At 44.0% G+C, this 20,899-nt stretch overlaps 1 protein-coding gene and 1 pseudogene across 1 annotated transcript in view; both read right to left on the reverse strand.

The window, feature by feature from the left end:
* Nucleotides 1-20,637, reverse strand: part of LOC149285006 (uncharacterized) — a 386,586-nt gene extending 365,949 nt beyond the window's left edge. Inside the window, exons 1-2 of the mRNA XM_089495924.1 lie at nt 20,372-20,637; nt 19,415-19,535 (exon numbers count right to left, since the gene is read on the reverse strand). Coding sequence (XP_089352050.1) covers nt 19,415-19,535; nt 20,372-20,446 — 196 coding nt within the window. The 5' untranslated portion in view covers nt 20,447-20,637. The remainder of the gene's footprint in view (nt 1-19,414; nt 19,536-20,371) is intronic.
* Nucleotides 32-15,556, reverse strand: LOC149285014 (uncharacterized; annotated as a pseudogene).
* Nucleotides 20,638-20,899: the final 262 nt, after the last annotated feature.

Genomic DNA, 20,899 nt, shown 5'->3' on the forward strand with positions numbered 1-20,899 from the left:
ATGGACAGAAAAACAAAATCACAAGGGCCTTTTCTTAGCACAGCAGGACTGCAAATATATTTTTTGTATTCCTTATTGACAAAAATAATGTTAGTTCACTGCTGGCATTTTTATGGCTTCTGTCCAGTGTGGATTCTTTGATGTCTCACTTGGTGTGACTTTGAATTAAAACATTTCCCACAATGCTGGCATTCGTATGGCTTCTCTCCTGTGTGGACTCTCTGGTGTGTCACTAGGTCTGACTTCTGAGAAAAACATTTGCCACAATGCTGGCATTTGTATGGCTTCTCTCCTGTGTGGATTCTCTTGTGTGTCACTAGGTGTGACTGCTGAGAAAGACATTTCCCACAATGCTGGCATTTGTATGGCTTCTCTCCTGTGTGGACTCTCTGATGTGTCACTAGGTCTGACTTCTGAGAAAAACATTTGCCACAATGCTGGCATTTGTATGGCTTCTCTCCAGTGTGGACTCTCTGATGTGTCACTAGGTCTGACTTCTGAGAAAAACATTTCCCACAATGCTGGCATTTGTATGGCTTCTCTCCAGTGTGGACTCTCTGATGTGTCACTAGGTCTGACTTCTGAGAAAAACATTTGCCACAATGCTGGCATTTGTATGGCTTCTCTCCAGTGTGGACTCTCTGATGTGTCACTAGGTCTGACTTCTGAGAAAAACATTTGCCACAATGCTGGCATTTGTATGGCTTCTCTCCTGTATGGACTCTCTGATGTGTCACTAGGTCTGACTTCTGAGAAAGACATTTCCCACAATGCTGGCATTTGTATGGCTTCTCTCCTGTGTGGACTCTCTGATGTGTCACTAGGACTGACTTCATATAAAAACATTTCCCACAATGCTGGCATTTGTATGGCTTCTCTCCAGTGTGGACTCTCTGATGTGTCACTAGGTCTGACTTCTGAGAAAAACATTTGCCACAATGCTGGCATTTGTATGGCTTCTCTCCTGTGTGGACTCTCTGATGTGTCACTAGGACTGACTTCATAGAAAAACATTTCCCACAATGCTGGCATTTGTATGGCTTCTCTCCTGTGTGGACTCTCTGATGTGTCACTAGGACTGACTTCATAGAAAAACATTTCCCACAATGCTGGCATTTGTATGGCTTCTCTCCTGTGTGGACTCTCTGATGTCTCACTAGGACTGACTTCATAGAAAAACATTTCCCACAATGCTGGCATTTGTATGGCTTCTCTCCTGTATGGACCCTTCGATGCATGACAAGGATTGACTTGTAAGCAAAATGTCTCCCACAATGCTGGCATTTATGTGACTTCTTTCCTGTGTGGATTCTCTCATGACTCAAATATTTTTCTGTAAAGAAGCACAGTGACAGATAAGACTGAAAATCAGCGTTAAGAGAGGAGGGTGTTACCCATGATTTAGCCCTCATTAACCCCTCCTTATTAGAGATTAAATTAAGAGAGTTTCTGTTAGTAACCCAAGGATGACTGTACTACTTATGCCCCTAAATCCATGGAACAATTGTATCCTTATTTATAGGAGTTAACAAAGAAGAGATTGGAGGGGGACTTAAGGGAATCACTGGAAGCAGATAGTCAGAAAAAGGAATGTTGCAAAAACTATTCTATTAAACATGTGGAGAAATAGTTTGATTGGCAAGTGGCATCATATCCTGTGAGACTGCCATAAAGTCCTGAGTCAGAGACCAAGGCATGATAGAAGCTAACTGCAGAGGTCCCTTCATGCTGTGTGGCACCAGGAGATGACTCACAACCAATACAGTATACAGCTCACATGTGGATTGGTGTGGATTAGAGTTGTGTGTACAAGGGATGGTGAAGTTGATGGAAGTCGGAGAGGAGAGCTTGCAAATAAATGTATTATTAGGAGCAGGTAACTGTTAAAGTTGCCAGATATTGTGCATCTGCGATTATTTGTAGCAGATTTTTTTTGGAACAGATGTAGAAACACCCATGTAATATCTTGAAATAATTATGACCCAGAGTCAGGCTATTACATTTTTATACAACTTCCATTTTGGAATTAATAGGATTGTATACGGTGTTTTCTGCACTATATCCATTTGACTGTTCTGTTTTATATGAATCATTTTAGAAGTTTGAAGTTAATGAGTGGGTTGCCACTATAAACACTATAAACACGCCATGTGCAGCTTGTATTCTGCTTGAAATGTTATATAACTCAGCTTGGGAGATACTCGATTAGGATACAACTTTCTAAGCAACCGTGCCAAAGCTACTATTTTAAGTCTATATTTCTCAAAGTTATTTGGGACAATTTTTACCTGCCAGGTTTAGGATTTCATTTTATGGATTGATGTTTACCCTTATTGCTACAATACAAATTACTTCTTATGATGCTTTGTGTGTTTTTCAAGCTAGGCGATCCTGGCTTTGCTCCTGCCTTCCCCTCCTGGATCCCAGAGGCCTGATCCCCTTCCTTTTCTCCCTCCGCTCTCCAACCCTGCCTCTTGCCCATCTGCACTGCTTTACCATTTGACCTTCAGCAACTCTTCCCTGCCTTTCTGTTTTTCACATTGCCTCCATCTCTCTATCACAGACACACACCCACAGAGTGTGATGCACAAAAGGGACACTTTGAGGCTCATTTCTTGAGAAAGGCAAGACAATCATTATACAACTAATGCATTAGGAAAGGCAGAACAAGGAGTCTGGGACCTGGTTTCTGATATTAGTGAGGGTCAAGTGTGAGGGATGAGCCTTAAAACAACCTTAAGGCATCTCTAAGACAGAGATGGACTACTGTTCGGAAGTGGGGTGGTCACATTGGACCCCAGGGGATCTCAGGGGAAACCCCAAATTGTGTTGCCTAAAAAATATGGTATAATGTTTTGCCCCTCAATATCCCACAGCATCCCTTTGTGGAGGCCATTTTGCCACTGTTGGGCCCTCTCTGATCCATTGCAGGGCCAAGGAAGGCCGTTTTCCCACGAAGCCTCTCCAGAGCCTCAAAGGGCTGGAAGAGGGGCCACAAAAGCCAAGAAACTTGCTCAGGAATGGGCTGAGGACCATTTAGGGGCAAAAAGCATTCATCTCCATGGCTCCTTCCCACAAAATTCCAGAATTGGCAGTTTAGGATTGGATACTGAGAATCCTTACAAAGTGGAGAACAATAGTGCCTCACTAAAACTAGAAATTCCAAGATTCCACAGGAAGTTGTTATGACAATTAAATTACATGTGAAAGGGAACTAGGAATGGTAGTAGAGCACAAGTTGAACATGTGTCAACAGTGTTATGCAGCAGCTAAAAAGGCCAATGTGATCCTAGGCTGTATCAATAGGTCGGCAGCCCTCCAAAAGATCAAGGGAAGTAATAGTTCCACTCTATTCTGTTTTGGTCAGGGCTCACTTGCAATGATTCTGTGTCCAGTTCTGGGGATCACAATTCAAACAGATGTTGAGAAACTGGAGCATGTCCAGAGGAAGGAAACCAAAATGGTGCATGGTCTGGACACCATGCTCTCTGAGGAATGACTTAGGGAGCTGGGTATGTTTAGCTTAGAGAAGAGAAGGTTAAGAGTGGATATGACAGCCCTGTTCAAGTATTTGAAGAGATACTGAGTATGGAGCAAGCTTGCTTTCTGCTGCTCTAGAACAAAGGACACAGAACAATGGACGCAAGTGTTAGGAAGGATCGAATCAGGGGAATTTAATTAGCTCAAATTTACAAGAGGCGTGTCCTAACAACACACGCAGCGGATTGGGTCCCTATGTGTATACCAGAGGTCATATAGACCAACCCCAAGAAACAGAGACTGCAATGTCAATGAGTTGCAATTAAAACATAAACATTTATTAAAGCCACACAACCAAAAAGGGATCACACACACATACGCACATTCAATGCTAAAGCAAGGGAGGGGAAGAGTTGGGGGTAAAGGAGAAAGGATATAGGCACCGTTGAAATATTTACCTTAGGAGTCTTCTCCAAGCGACAGATGTGAGGGATGTTGGTAAGTGAACACGGCAGCGGGGAACAGAAAGCAAGCGGCAACCGCGATGGCTAGGAGCTAAGTTCCAGCCGGCTAAGCTAACAAGAGGCCCGAAAGAGACAGTGGGCTTTGGCTTGCCCAAGTGATTTCAGCAGGGCACAGTGCCCAAGAGAGCTCCGGAGCGATTGCTCAACAGAGTTGAGGTTTGGAACTGTAGCTCAGAAAGCCCAAAGGAGGGCTGGAATCTGGGTCTTATTTATACTGCGAAACGTATCCTCAGGCTATAGCTACCTGCAGAACAAAGGTCTTCATGGCTATCTATTGACTAAGACTAAAGTTAAACAATGGATACACAAAAGGGTCTGCCACTTCTTTGGGAGAAGACTACTATGTAGATGGCTGGGTACTTAATACCATCAATAGGTGAGGCAAACTTCCTTTGTCCTCATTCGGGTTGCCTGCGACAATGGCAACTCCCAGAACTGGTTTTAAAGGTTTAAATCTACCTTTCTGCTTTAGCCATGGCCTGCTAGGCTTGTCTGGCTACGTGGTCAGCTCGCTTTTGGGATAATGGCGGCTGTGATGAGGTCAGTCAGGGGTCATGATTTTTGATCGCTTGGTACCCAAAATTTATATAAATCCAAACTCGATCACACAAGCCACAGGAAAAAAGGTTCCACCAAAATATTAGGAGGAAGTTCCTGACAATAAGAGCTATTCAACAGTGGAATATACTCCATCAGAGCATGGTGGCATCGCATTATGGTTGTTGTTGTTATTATTATTATTATTATTAATTTCAAATTAATGGACATGGAACAATGGATGCAAGCCACAGGGACAAGAGATTCCACTTAAACCTTAGGAGGAACTTCCTGATAGTAAGAGCTCTTCAAAAGTGAAATATACTCCCTCAGAGTTTAGTGGAGTCTCTTTCTTTGGAGGTCTTTAAACAGAGGCTGGATGGCCATCCCTTGGGGTTGCTTTGAATGTCTATTCCTGCATGGCAGAATATTGAACCAGATGGTCCTTGTGGTCTATTTCAACTCTTTGATTTTATAATTCTAACGTGAAATCATAACACTCTGACAGTGAATTATGAAAGGGCCCTCAGTCTTCAAAGGAAGTGAAATGGATTCAGGTTCTTTACCCACAGAGGCGACATTTCCATAATTCTCCATCATCACATAACTTTACATCAGTCTCTGTTTCTTTGTTAACAGTTTCCATTCCTCCTCAGTGAAATATACAGCCACATCCGCAAAGGTCACCTGCAATAGAAAATAGCCCTGATCCAGAGAGTGACTAAACAAAAGGGGAGGAAAGCACATGGTGCATTGCAAATATTATTTCAACACTTCAGAATTCAGTCCAGGAAATAAACTTTAAATTCTGCAAGAAAGCAAAAAGCTACAGCCTTTGAGATCCAGTTTGTCTCGAATCCTTTCAATATAATATACAATATGATAAACAATATAATTTCGGCCATTTCTGGAATATTATTGATTGATTAACATACTGGCTATTCCAACATGTATATTAGTTTTCATATAGCCATATTTCACCTAATTTCAGAGGCAAATTTCATTTTTAATAAACAGTTCTGGGGAGTACTCTGGGCTTGAGGGCCACTGGGCCCACCCTCAATTTAAGTCCAGAGATATTCTTCCATATCATCCAGCATTTCACAGATGGCGAAAGCAACACACATGTGGACAAGCAACACCAGAAGTGGGTCAAGATGGCCAAAGTTGTTAATGATAAAGATAACACAAGCGAGAAAGGGTACAGCATTTTGCTTTTGGCTCAGACTCCTGGCAAGGGCAAGGCCCTGCCCCCTTCTCTCCTCCCCTCTCCCCTCTCCTGAAATGATGGGATGCACACATCTTTTGAACTTGGAACACATTTTGCAGCAACTGAACGGACCTGAGGAGAAAGGAGGAAATGGGAGGAGGAGAGTGAAATAGGACATTTCCTAAGCCCCTGAAAAAATGAGGAGACAGAGGATTAACCAGGACTCTCTCTGCCAAACTGGGACAGTATCTTCTTCGCTTGCTTTCATGATCCAGCCCAGACACAGATGAAAATAACAGTCAGGATGGCAACTTACCAAAGAGCTGTTAACCCTCGGCAGCCTCTTTCTGTTGGAGCCCAGCAACGTCTTCTTGGCCTTTGTGTTGGCCATCAGGTGGGCAGGGGGATCCTGGTGGCCCTGCACTTTGGTCACTTCCAGCAAACAATGTCCCAACGCTGTGTACAAGGGGATCACGATGAAGTTCCTGAGAAAAGAGACCAGGGTAAGGCTTGATTTAGCAAGAAACCCTGCAGCAGTCAAAGACACAGAGAACAGCATCCTGCTGATGACATATGCAGGTAACATATGCCTCCTTTGGGCCGATGTAGAGGTGAGCATCCCCTTCCTCCCTCTGCACCAAACAAACCCCCCTGGACCTAGCACAGACTCACTGCAGCTCCCCTACACAACTGTTACTCCATGCCTTGTGAGAGTAGCTGGGGATCAGGGGATGGGGAATTGGAAAGGGTCCTGACTATGTCCTCATAGCTGGATGTGAAATGAGTGCATTATCTGCTGAAACCTGCAGAGGTCCACAATGCCCTCAGAGGAAGATTTCTTCAGTTTGCTTCTGACTACAGAAACACAGCTGGATGCTTCTCTAATACCTCACACCAACACTCTCACCAGGCATGGAATGGCCATGCGGGATGGCTTCCACAACTGTATGGTAGGACCTGGGTCACTGAATGGCCAGTTGTAGTCTGATTCCACTCGGAGCAACACTGGAGCATAGAGGGGTTTGCTGGGTCAGGCTGTCTGGCCTGGTGGTTCCTCATTCTCCCAATGGCCAAACCAGCAGAACTCTCTATGCTCCAGTGCTGCTCTGGGTGGAAAGGGTCTACAAATGGTACTTCCCCAGGGAGGCCCCCAGTCAAGAAGGGCAGGAAAGGAGCTCTCTCTTCTCAGGTTGCTCTCCTTCCATGGGATCCAGCCCTTCTCCCAGGATCAGGGGGCACCAGAGGATTGAGGTGATGGAAAGGGAGCACCCAATTCCCATGGCAAACTTCTGCATGCAGAGAAGTCACAATTCTGATAGTGTCTTTGCCCATGTGGAGAGTGCCCATTTTCCACACTGTTGTCTATCCATCTTGTCTTGGGAATATCCTGTTCCAGCCACATGCAGGTCTGAATCTTAGCCTGTATCCTATGCCTAGTCCTGATCAGAGTAGAATCACTGAATCAATTGGGTTTATCTACATGTTGACCCACCAGTCCCTTATGGTTTCAGTGGGTCTGCTCTCTAGGGTTAACCAACAGGATTCAGGACTCCTCAGATTTTTAAATGCAGGAATGCAAATTTTTCATGTTATGTCATCATGACTGATGAGAATTTGACTTCTCTTTCACACAGAGGAGGAGGGGGAGGACCTGCTTTATGTCCCAGGTGAAGAAGCTCTAGCTCTTGGGCTGGATAAGACATGAATTACCTTACAGATCTAATCCATGCCCTCCCATCATCATGGCCCCCTCCCCATTTAAACACTGGTCAAAATAATTACTTTATTTTTGCAGATGAGACTATTTTTCTAAGTTTAACTGCTATGTTTCCTATGTCAGTCATAGCAGGAGCATGAAGTATGAACTTCCTCCCTCTTCTTGCTGAAGCCACATAGAAATTGAGGCATATACATTTGTGTGCATTGTTTCTGAATGGATCTATTGTTAAAATCACTATTTCTTCATTTTTCCTTGAATATTTTTAAAAAAGATGCACACTGCTGAATATGTTGCACTTGATATAACAAATATCTATAAATGTATAGGTTTATGACTTGAATATTGCACCCTGGATTATGCTCATTTGGGGTAAGTGAAGACGTATATAAATTCATTTTATAAACCCAGTGAAACTAATATCTCACAAAGTTCTAGTAAACAACACATACACACACAGTTCCCATAAAAAGGACTAACTTGCGCACTGTGTGTCTGAGGTCTGGAAATCTCCCTTCCACCTTCTGGGAAGACAATGCTGTTAGAGAGCGAATTTGGGGCTTTATGCCTGCAAAGCATGGGCTCAGTCTCTCAGCTGCAGCCCTTCCACACAATCCTGGACTGAAACATTTAAACAAAGGTCCTCTTTCAGCTCCAGGAATAAAGGCCTACCTTCAGTACAAAGACCCTGATTCCTGCAGCCCCAGAAAGGGCTCTTCTGCAGTCCTTTATGGCCGGAGCTTCCCTGGGTCAGAGGCCGTCTCCTCAGCCGTCGGGAAGGGCTGCTCTGAGTGCGAAGGAGGAGGAGGTCCAAGGGCTGAGGGAGGGAAGGCAATGGGGAAAGGTCAGTGCCAATGGCCATGGAGGGCAGAAGGTGACAATGCCTAGGAAACTCCTCTGAGTCCCAGCCATTCTAGGAATGAGTGGCAGGAGTGAGTCCAGGGGGCTGAGGGGGTCTCCTTTCCCAAAGGGGGAGGCAAGGACCGGTGGGACCCCACCAGCTAGGGCCCAAAGGGAGGGTCTCTGTCCAAAGTCTCTCTTCCAGTCCCCAAAGCCCAGCCTCCCCACTGGCCCTGAGTCCCCAGAACATTGTTCTCCACAGTCCCAAGCAGCACAAAATGGCCACCAGAACACAAAATGGCCGCCTCTGCCTCAGCGCTTGGCAGTTGGCAGTTTGAGGCCTTCTGGGAACCCAAAATGGAGGGTGAAAGGGCCTCAAAGTCGGAAGGGACCCAAACAGGATTTCTGATCCTAAAGAAAGGTTTTCCTGATGGCACCCGATGGCTGTGAGAACACAAAAAGTCCCCAAACAGTCCCTTATCCTTGTTGTTTGTTTGTTTGTATGTTTGCTTCTTTGTTTCATTCTTGATAATATGAGATGGTCTGGTCTTCCTTCTTGAGTGAAAAATCTATTAATAAGGAAACTGGGGAGACTTTTAAAACCTCCCAAAGGAGCCACTTTTGGCCTTTTTGGGGGAACAAGCCTCCTCTTAGAAGCCAAAGCCCAATGTTTGTGAAGAAGAAGAATAAGGCTTGTATTAAAACTATCCTCCCATTTCTGATCCCTTTTAAAACCTATGATCCCCAGAAGGAGCAGAGCTGTGTAATAAGAAAACCCTCTCAGAAAAGAGACACAAAAGACACACAAAGAGACACACTTCCTTCCTTTTGGCCCAAGGAGCCTGGCCTCCTTCTGACTCTGGAGCCTCAGGAGAGAAAGAGAAGCCTCTGTTCAACTGAGGCTCAGAGAAGGTTCTGGAACATTATTCCCCACAGTCACAAGCAGCACAAAATGGCCGCCAGAACACAAAATGGCCGCCAGAACACAAGGAGGCTGGGACTGAGACTCCAGCCAATCAGGTCCAGAGATGGTGGGAGAAACTAGGATTCTAGACAATCAGGGCCATGGATGGTGGGAGGGACTGTAATTCCAGCTAATCAGGGCCAGGGATGGCTCATAAAGGTATAAGTCTGAGTGCACTTAGATAGAGATGCCTACATATACATATACATATATATACACAGATGTACGGATGTATATGCACAAACACACATGCACACATCCATCTGTTGTTCTCCATTGTTCTGGTTCCTTGTTCCAGGTGATGCTGGAGAAGAGGCCCTGCCTCCAGCGGAACCAGAGGCTGCAGGCGATGAGGAGAGGGACTCCTTGCCCAGTGCTTCGCTCACCTGGAGGGCCAGCACCAAGAAGGTCACTCCCCCCACCTTCACAAAGGCCCCATTCCCACTCCCTCTTTTGCCCTGGATAGAACTGGGCAGATCCGGCTGCCCCATATTGAATCTCCCCAGAAACAAGTTCCTACTACCCTTTACCTCAATCGGGGCAATCTACCCCCTGAACTTGATCCAATCATGACTGAGGCTGAGTTCATATTTGCGGGCAGCAGGGAAGAGCGGTTGTTTCCAAAAAGAAAGGGTCAATAGTTTCAGAAAAGCCGCGCTAAGGGGGATTTGCCCTGGATCTCTTGCGCAAGCCCCTGATCGAGTTGTGTTAAAATCGGCGCGAGTGTGAACTTCCAACTTTTAAACCGGTTTGGGAAGCAGGGTAAAATGTACTCTGAATGGCCCCTACATTTAAGGGTGAAGGGAGCAAGAAACAACAAGCAAAGTCAAAACACTTCCTTTGACCATTGCAGCCTTGGAGCGTGTCTCCACCCTCGAACTGTCAATCACTCACCTGCAGCAAGGCCAGGAGCAGCACAGAATGTGGCTATAATAACTCGGTGTGTGGCGCTCCCCACAACAATGATGTGGGTCTTCCTTTTTTTACTTTCAAAAATGTTTATTACACTGAGATATTCCCATGATAGTATTTAAATTACCAAATATCGACCAAATATTAACTATTAATTTAACAGAATGTTATCACCCTTTTCTTCAAATGTTTTAAGACAACTCCATTCCATTTCTAAATATCCTTTTGATTTCCCTCTTAGTAAGGCAGATACTACATCCATATTTCTAGCTTCATGTATCTTAATCAACCAATCTTTGATAGAAGGATTAATTGTAGATTTCCAAACTTGAGCAAATAAGATCCTTGCACATGAGACCATACATAAAACAATTCTATTGTATTTTACTGACTTTATGTTGTGTGTCATGTTTAGTAAAAATAAATTTGGTTCAAAGCGAATATTTATATCCAGAATGTTTTGGATGGTTCCATGAATCCTTTGCCAGAATCCTTTAGCTTTAATGCATGTCCACCAATATGAAAGAAGCTTCCCTCGGGTTCCCCGCATTTCCAGCACTTAGTATTGCCAGCTTTGTATATCTGGTGGGTTTTTTTGGGGGGGTTAGATACCACCAGTATAACATTTTGATATAATTTTCTTTATAGTTTTGGCACAGAGTGAATTTATTTGTTCCTTTCCATGATTTTCCCCATTCCTCTATAGTTATAGTTTTATTTATATCACGTGCCCATCTTACCATGCTGTCTTTAATAATTTCATCTTCTAGATCTCTTTCTTTTAATAGCTTATAATATTTGATATGTGTTTACCTTTTCTGTCCATCATCATTTTATCTATTTCATTGTTATCCATCGTTAACCCAGGAGCTTTATTGTCTGCCTTAAAACGATTGTTTAATTGGTTGTATAAAAACCAATCCTTCATGTTTCCTTTTTCATTAAGTTCTTCCATAGATTTCGTATTGTATTTTCCTTCTGGTGTTTTATTTATTAAATCTCCATATCTTAGCCATGAAGTATCTTTGTCCTTTGTTCTATTGTAATAGGCTTCTTGCAATTACACCCAAAACTGATGTCTCATTTTATACCATACTTTAAGCAATGATCTTCTTATAACATGATGGTTAAAAGTATTATTATCTTTTGATTTTGTATACCACATATATGCATGTATACCAAGATTCAGGTTAGCTTTTTCTATATTCAATAAAGTCTTGTTTTCTAATTTGAATCATTCTTCTAGTCATTTGAGACAAGCTGCATAATAATACAGCTTAAAGTTTGGTAAGTTACATCCCCCCTTGAAGCAAAGATCATTTACTAAGGCAACCATGACAGTTTCGACTCCGTATCCCATCCTGAGGCCAGTTTGAAATGGGTCCAGATAATCTGTTTCATCCAAGACCGCTTGGAGATGAAGAGCAACTGCCCTCAAAATTATGTTGGTTAGAAATGGAAGACGGGAGACCGGTCTGTAATTGTTCATGTCCAAGGGATCTAGGGAGGGCTTTTCCATAAATGGCTGTAACACTGCTTCTTTTAAGCATGATGGAAAATAGCCCTAACTAAGAGATGTATCTATGATATCTTTCAGGTAATATAAAAAGGGCAAGGGTTGGGAGGGCAAGTTCTCCTCTTCACACTTCCAAGGAGCTTGTCCACGTCCTCAGTAGTCAGATTCAAACTGATACAGTATGATCTTACTCATGGACACCTTACTTACAACCACTGCAATAATGCTGACATCCAAATTGGCTCTTATCTGAGAGACATTATCTGTGAAATAGTCATTTAAATCATCATAGTTAGCTGTGGAAGGCTCTAGTAATGGGTTCCAGGAGGAAGGTGCCTGAAACAGGTCCCAAATTCCCCCCCCCCCCCCGACTTCAGCAGTCCCTTCTTCCCTTGGCACTTTCATTCCTTTCAGATGCCCCAAAGACCCCTTGTCAGCATGCGCAGGGATCGTAAGGCCTTTGCTGCTGCTGCTGTTTATTCCATTGTCGGCCTTTGGAAGAAGGGAAGGATTACGGCCTTTTTTCCTTCCTTCCGGAATGGAGCCCAAGCTGCGGAGCTGGACTCAGGAGGGAAAGGCTGGGAAGGCTCTGCTTTGTACATATAGCTCTGTCTCTCTGAGTATATATGTGTGTTTGCCTCTGTTTTTATGTCTGGGAATGGAGCTGAGGGCTGAGGAGAGAAGAAAGGGTACATTTTGTGCAAATGCAGAATTTCTGTACACCAATGAGTCCAGTGTGTTGAAACAACAAAAACTTTATTTCAAACACATAATCAGAAATTCAGTGTTTAACTCAGAGCTGCCATCCCCAAACCAAACATTAAAACCCCAAAACCTAAAACATCACACTCATCCAAACCTGGCCCCCACCTCCAATTCCCACAGTCTATGTCCCACAGATAACAAGGCCCCCTTTGCCATTCCCACAAACTAGCCCTTTCTGTTAATACCTGTCCCCAACTTTCTTCAGCCAACATCGAACAAATTCCAAATGCTATCATTCCCATAACTATTCTAACCAGCTGCAGCCAATCCCACCCCTGTTTAACTAACCTATTCCACCACCATGATCCCCACTCAAATTTATAAACGAAAGCAATAATCTATAATAAAGGCAATTAAAACCTCAAAATAACAAAATATAATTGAAAAACATAAACAGGCATATGGACACACAAACCTAACACAGGAAATCACAAGGGCTTTTTCTTATCACCACAAGATTTAAAATATAGTCTTTGTTTTGCTTCTTGATGAATATAATGTTAGTTCATTTCTGGAATTTGTGTGGCTTCTCTCCTGTGTGGACTCTCTGATGTGTCACTAGGTTTGACTTGGAAGAAAAACATTTCCCACAATCCTGGCATTTGTTTGGGTTCTCTCCTGTGTGGACTCTCTGATGTGCCAATAGGTATGACTTGGAAGAAAAACATTTCCCACAATGATGGCATTCATATGGCTTCTCTCCTGTGTGGACTCTCTGATGTGCCAATAGGTATGACTTTGAAGAAAAACATTCCCAACAACGCTGGCATTTGTATGGCTTCTCTCTTGTGTGGACTCTCTGATGTGCCAATAGGTATGACTTGGAAGAAAAACATTTCCCACAATCCTGGCATTTGTTTGGGTTCTCTCCTGTGTGGACTCTCTGATGCGCCAATAGGTATGACTTGGAAGAAAAACATTTCCCACAATGCTGGCATTTGTTTGGGTTCTCTCCTGTGTGGACTCTCTGATGCACCAATAGGTATGACTTGGAAGAAAAACATTTCCCACAATCCTGGCATTTGTATGGCTTCTCTCCTGTGTGGACTCTCTGATGCGCCAATAGGTATGACTTGGAAGAAAAACATTTCCCACAATGCTGGCATTTGTTTGGGTTCTCTCCTGTGTGGACTCTCTGATGCACCAATAGGTATGACTTGGAAGAAAAACATTTCCCACAATCCTGGCATTTGTATGGCTTCTCTCCTGTGTGGACTCTCCGATGTTCCAATAGGTATGACTTCCGAGAAAAACATTTCCCACAATGCTGGCATTTGTATGGCTTTTCTCCTGCGTGGATTCTCTGGTGTCTCACTAGGTTTGACTTCAGAGGAAAACATTTCCCACAATGCTGGCATTTGTATGGCTTCTCTCCTGTGTGGACTCTCTGATGTGCCAATAGGTATGACTTGGAAGAAAAACATTTCCCACAATGCTGGCATTTGTATGGCTTCTCTCCTGTGTGGACTCTCTGATGCGCCAATAGGTATGACTTGGAAGAAAAACATTTCCCACAATGCCGGCATTTGTTTGGGTTCTCTCCTGTGTGGACTCTCTGATGCGCCAATAGGTGTGACTTGGAAGAAAAACATTTCCCACAATCCTGGCATTTGTATGGCTTCTCTCCTGTGTGGACTCTCTGATGTACCAATAGGTGTGACTTCCGAGAAAAACATTTCCCACAATGCTCGCATTTGTATGGCTTTTCTCCTGCGTGGATTCTCAGATGTCTCAGTAGGTTTGACTTCAGAGGAAAACATTTCCCACAATGCCGGCATTTGTTTGGGTTCTCTCCTGTGTGGACTCTCTGATGCGCCAATAGGTATGACTTGGAAGAAAAACATTTCCCACAATCCTGGCATTTGTATGGCTTCTCTCCTGTGTGGACTCTCTGATGTACCAATAGGTGTGACTTCCGAGAAAAACATTTCCCACAATGCTCGCATTTGTATGGCTTTTCTCCTGCGTGGATTCTCAGATGTCTCAGTAGGTTTGACTTCAGAGGAAAACATTTCCCACAATGCTGGCATTTATGTGACTTCTTTCTTGTGTGGACTTTCTCGTGACTGACAAATTCTTCTGTAAAGGAGGACAATGACAGACAAGACTGAATCTCAGTGTTAAGAGAGGAAAGTGTTGCCCCAAGATTTAGCCCCACATTCATCCCTCCCTATTTGAGATTAAATTAATAATGTTGGTGTGAGTGACCTGAGCATGACCCTGTTCTGGATGCCCCAAGTCCATATAATGACTGTATCCTTACTCAGAGCTACCAAAGAAGAAATTGAAGGGGAACTGTCATGAGGAAATCAGTAGAAGCAGATAGTCAGGCATTTGAAAAATATTCCAATATATATATGTAAAAATACTTTGATTGAAAAGTGGCATGATTTCCTGTGAGACTGCCATAGAGTCTTGAGTCAGAGCACATGGCATGATGCAAGCTAACTGCAGAGGATGCTTCATGCTGTGTGGCACCAGGAGATGACTCACAACAAATACAGTATACAGCTCACATGTGGATTGATGTGGGTTGGAGTTGTGTACAAGAGATTGTGAAGTTGATGAAAGTCAGAGAGGAGAGCTGGTACATATTTGTTTTCTATTGCAACTCAAGCTAAAGAACCTCCAAGGACTTGGAGGAAATCAACTGGGTCTGTGAGTTATTTTTAAGTGTGGAAAGTGGTTAATGCATTGCCAATGCCTATATCTGGAGATTTGCTACTGTACTCTGCTATGTTATTATTGAACTCTGGGAGTGTCGCCTTCAGACTGTGCTATACATTGGCTTTGATTGGAACCAGAATTCAGAGCCAAGAAAGACCTGAGAGCCGGTGTGATAATCCTTTTTGGCTGAAGTATTTCTGCCAAGCACCCATTTAATTTAATTCAGTTTCAGACAATTCTTTCCCCACCCAGGAAACATCCTAAAGCAATTTAAACCTTTTTGAATGCTCGGTTTCTGCCCCCAAGCAACAATTTCAGTATAAATATCAGCCCCAACTGGCTGTTCTTCAGCATCAGTCCAGTTGCAGACTTACACTCCGTTGGTTTACATTGCTAAACACCTCACTACACTCACCAGCCCCATTGCTATAGCAGTTATTGACTTCTCTTCCCTTTCTGAACCCTCAGCAATTGGAATCAAGATCCATCTAGGTAATGTATTACCATTAGCAAAGCCTTACACCATTCACCACTCCCACCTTTGTTACCTAGTTCTCCCATGTGGTGTGTGAACACTTATATGTGTATATGTGTGTGTGTGTGTGCATGTATTTTGCTTTTCCCCTAAATAAAACACAAAAACCTATTTGAAACACCTCTGGAGTTCTGTGTGCTTCTGGGCCTGGTATAGTTGGGATGAATCCCGAGGTCACTGTTGCCTCAATCTCCCCTTTGAGCTAAGTATGAAATTCCCCTAAAAGCATAGCACTTCTGGGTCTTCTCCCCAGACTCCAGCATTTCGAGTGACAAAGGGCCTCTGGAATCAACCACGGAGCTAAGCAAGCTCAGGTTGGAAAAGAAGCATTAGAGAAAAAGGAGTTTTTTTTGTCACCCTTTCCTCTCTTCATAGACATTGCTCATAATTGCTAAATGGAACCCTTAATATGTATGAAAACAAGGGCCTGATTTCGAGTTCAGTTCTTAAGTTTAGTGCTCTACATGGGGCTACCTTTGTACCAAGTTTGGAAGCTTTAGTGAGTTGAACATGCGGCAGCCAGATTAGTCACCTGAACATCTAGGTCAGACCATATAACACCAGTATCCCTACATTGGCTGCCAATTAGCTTCCGGGCGCAATACCAAGCGTTGCTTATTACCTTTAAAGCCCTACATGGCTTGGGCCTGAGCTACTTGAGGGAATGCCTATCCCTACACCATCCGCCCCGCACTCTCAGAACATCTGGGAAGAATCTATTAGATTACCCAAAGGTCAGGCTAAGAACAACTTCTCACAGAGCATACACAGCCATGGCCCCCAAGTTATGGAACAACTTGCCGGAGGAGATCCATCTTAACACCACCTTGGATGCTTTCAAGAAAGGACTTAAGACGGATCCCTTCCGGCAGGCTTACCCAGCTGACCTCTTGTAAAGAACTTAAGGAAAAATCCCACTTCTGATCACAACTGTGCATTTTAAATGATGTTTTTATTTGTCCCAAATTGAGTTTTAAGCGTTTTGTTGTTTTACTTTGTGTAAATTGGATGCTATTGTTGTTTTGTGGCTATTTTACGGTTGTAATACCGCCTCCCTCCATTGAGAGAGGCGGGTAAATACAAATAAAACATTATTATTATCAGTATAATCTGTGAGGTTGGTGGCTGCCTCCCAATCCCCAAGGCCCCTCTCCTGGCCCTTCCCAGAGGTCCCTTTCTCTCCGCACAGAGCTAGGAAATCCTGGCTTTGCTCCTGCCTCCCCCTCCTGGCTCCCAGAGGCCTAGAATCATAGCGATGGAAGAGACTACAAGGGCCGTCCAGTCTAACCCCATTCTGCCATGCAGGAATCAAAGCATCCCTGACAGATGGCCATCCAGCCTCTGTTTAAAGATCTCTAAGAAAGGAGACTCCACCAAAATCTCAGAGTTTGTCCCATTGTCGAACAGACCTTACTGTCAGGAAGTTCCTTCTAATGTTGAAGTGGAATCTCTTTTACTGCAGTTTGCATCCGTTGTTCAGTGTTCTAGTCTCTGGAGCAGCAGAAAACAAGCTTGACATTCCTTCAAATGTTTAAACAGGGCTATCATATCACCCCTTAACCTTCTCTTCTCCAGGCTAAACATCCCTAGTTACCCAAGTCATTCCTCATAGTTTCCAAATCCTGCATCATTTTAGTCGCCCTCCTTTGGACATGCTCCAGTTTCTCCACATCCTTTTTGAATTGTGGTGCCCAGAACTGGACACAATATTCCAGGTGAGGCCTGACCAAAGCAGAATACCATGGCACTATTACTTCCCTTGATCCTGACACTATACTTCTATTGATGCAACCTAAAATCACATTGGCCTTGTTAGCTGCTGCATCACACTGTTGACTCATGTTCAACTTGTGGTTTACTTGGACTCCTAGATCCCTTTCGCATGTAGTTTCATTCAGCCAGGTGTCCCCTGTCCTATATCTGTGCATTTCATCCCCCTCTTAAGCCTGATCCCCTTCCCTTTTCCCCTCCGCTTTCCATCCTTCCCTCTTGCCCATCTGCACTGCTTCAGTATTTCACCTTCATCATCTCTTTCCTGTCTTTCTGTTTTTCACATTCACTCCTTCGCTCTATCACAGACACACACCCATTTATGTGATGCATAAAAGGGACACTTTGAAGTTCATTTGTTGAGAAAGGCAGGATAATCCATATACAAATTACTCATTGGGAAAGGCAAAGCAAGGGGGCTGGGACCTGGAGTTCTGTTTTGGTGAGGATCAAGCACCAGGGAGCAGTATTAAGACATCTCTAAGACAGGGATGAGCTACTGTTGGGGATTGGGGGCGTCACATTGGCCCCCTGGGGATCTCAGGGGCAACTGCACATTGTATTGCCTTAAAATAGGAATAAGGTTTTGTGCCTCATGATCCCATTGCATCCCTTTGGGGAAGTGAAGCAGAACCTCAAAAGGCTGGAAGAGGGCCAAAAAAGGAAACATACTCAGAGATGTGCTACCATTTCAATGAGAAATGCATTACTGGTAATCTCCATGCTGTCTTCCTACAAAAGCCTAGGATTGGTGAGATATCTGGGGGCGGAACTTAGTTTCAGAATTAAAAAGTCCTTTGCTTCCACCAAAAGGTTTATTGAGAAACTCAGGCAGAAGCGTCCATTAACACGTCTAAGCTGTCTCTGAAGTGTCTAAACCTTTTCCCTCCATCATTAACTACCTTCACACTCCTCCCTTTTCCTCCCCTTCAGCCCCTAAACAGCCCGGCTGCCAAGGTACCTCTTGCCTTCTTCTTCCACCGTTCACATGCGCCTCTCCCCCCAGGGGCATGTCTGCCACCCAGAGTTCACAGACCAGGCAGTTAATAGCCTCCACAACTGCTTCCCTTCCCCCAAGCTGTTCTAGGCCCCATTATACTTACCAACGACTTAAAACTACTAACATTTAAACTACTAACAATTCCCCCCTAGACCACAATACCATTCTGGATGAACCACAGAACATGCTTCTGACAATTGGCAGTTTACAATGCGGTATTTGGAATCCTTATAAAGTAGAGAGCAATAGTGCCTCACTAAACTACAAATTCAAATATTCTACAGAATGTTGCTATCACAATTAAACTACGCTTGAAAGAGATCTAGTTGAACATGGGCCAACAGTGTGACGCGGCAGCTAAAAAGGCCAATGTGATTCTAGGCTGCATCAATACAAGTATAGTTTCTAGATCAAGGGAAGTAATAGTGCCACTCTTTTCAGCTTTGGTCAGGCCCCACTTGGAATAATCCTGTGTCCAGTTCTAAGCTCCAGAATTCAAAAAGGATGTTGACAAGTTGGAACATGCCCAGAGGAGGGCAACTAAAATGGCGAAGGGTCTGAAAACCATCAATTCCTATGAGGAGCACCTTAGAGAGCTGGGTATGTTTACCCTGGAGAAAAGAAAATTAACACTGAATATATACATGTTTAAATATTGGAAAGGGTCGCATTGAGGATGCAGCAAGCTTGCTTTCTGCTGCTACAGAGAAAAAGAGACACCACAATGGATGCAAGACACAGAGAAAGAGGTTCCACCTAAACATTAGGAGAAACTTTGGGACAGTAAGAGCTCTACGACAGTGGAATATACTTCCTTAGAGTTTGGTGGAGTCCTCTTCTTTGGAGGTCTTTAAACAGAAGCTGGATGGTGCTTAGAACGTGTATTCCTGCATGGCAGAAGTGGGTTGAACTGGACGGCACTTGTGGTCTGTTCCAACTCTATGATAGTATAATGCTAGTGGATTCCGGTTCCTTACCCACAGAGGCCACATTCTCATAATTCTCCATCATTATATAACTGTACATCAGTCTCTGCTTCTTCGTCAATAGTTTCCATTCGTCCTCAGTGAAATATATAGCCACATCCGCAAAGGTCACCTGCAACAGAAAATAGCCCTCATCCAGAGAGTGACTAAGCAAAAGGGGAGGAAAGGACATGGTGCATCCAATTTTATTTGATCACTTTAGAATTCAGTCCAGGAAATAAACATTAAATTCTGTCAGCCAGGAAATAGTTACTGCCTTTGAGATCCAGTTTGTCTCGAATCTTTTCAATATAATATACAATATAATACACAATATAATTTAGGCCATGGCTGGGATATTGATGATGGATTAGGATACTGACTATCCCAACACATACAGTACATTTAATCACCAAAGAATTATGGTGCATTTAGACATTTCTTGCCACATTTGAGAGGCAAACGTCATTTTTAATCACAGTTCTGGGGAGCACTCTGGGCTTGAGGGCCACTGGGCCCACCCCATATTTAGATCCAGAGATGTTCTCCCATAGCCCCAAACATTTCACAGATTGGAAAGCAAGACACATGTGGATAAGCAACCCAGAAGGCCGAGAAGATGGGCAAAGTTGTTTATGAGGAAGATCACACATGCTAGGAAGGGCACAGCACTTTGCTTTTGCTTCAGTCTCCTGGGAAGTACCATTTCCTCCTTCTTTCCTCTCCTCTCCCCACTTTTCAGTTGATGGGCTGCAAACTCAGTTGCACTCAGGAACTGAAGTGAGTTGAGAAAGGGGAAAGTGGGAGGAGGAGAGAGCAGCCGGGACATTTTTAAAAGCCCCTGAAAAAGTGGGGTGACAGAGGATTAACCAGGACTGTCTCTGCCAAACTCGGACAGTATATTATTTGCGTCCTTTCATAAATTGGCCCAGAAGTGACACAGATGAAGCTAATAGGATAGTGACTCACCAAAGAGCTGTTGTACTTCAGCATCCTCTTTCTGTTGGAGGCCAACTCCCTCCGCTTGGCCTCTGTGTCGGCCATCAGGTGGGCAGGGGTCCTGGTGATCCTGCACTTGGGTCACTTCCAGCAAGAGAGGCCCCAGAACCGTGTACAAGGAGTCCGAGATGAAGTTCCTGAGAAAAGGGACCGGGTTAGGATTGGCTTGGCAAGAAACCTTGCAGCACTGAAAGACACAGAGAACAGCATCCTGCCGGTGATATACGCAGGTGACATATGGCTCCTTTGGGCCAATGCAGAGGTGGATATCCCCTTCCTCCCTCTGCACCAAACAAAGCCCCTAGGACCTAGCATAGATACACTGCAGCTCCCCTAAACAACAGATACTCCATGCCTTCTGAGAGTGGTGGGGAATTAGGGGATGGGGAATTGGACAGGGCCCTGGTCATGTCCCTGTAGCTAGATGTGAAATGAGTGCATCATAAATAAATAAATAACCTGCATTCCTTCTGCATTCCTCCTCTTTTCCCCAGCATC

This window comes from Sceloporus occidentalis, unplaced genomic scaffold (assembly GCF_023333645.1).
Source record: "Sceloporus occidentalis isolate IW3139 unplaced genomic scaffold, rSceOcc1.0.p SCAF_86, whole genome shotgun sequence".
In the NCBI taxonomy this organism is placed as follows: Eukaryota; Metazoa; Chordata; class Lepidosauria; order Squamata; family Phrynosomatidae; genus Sceloporus; species Sceloporus occidentalis.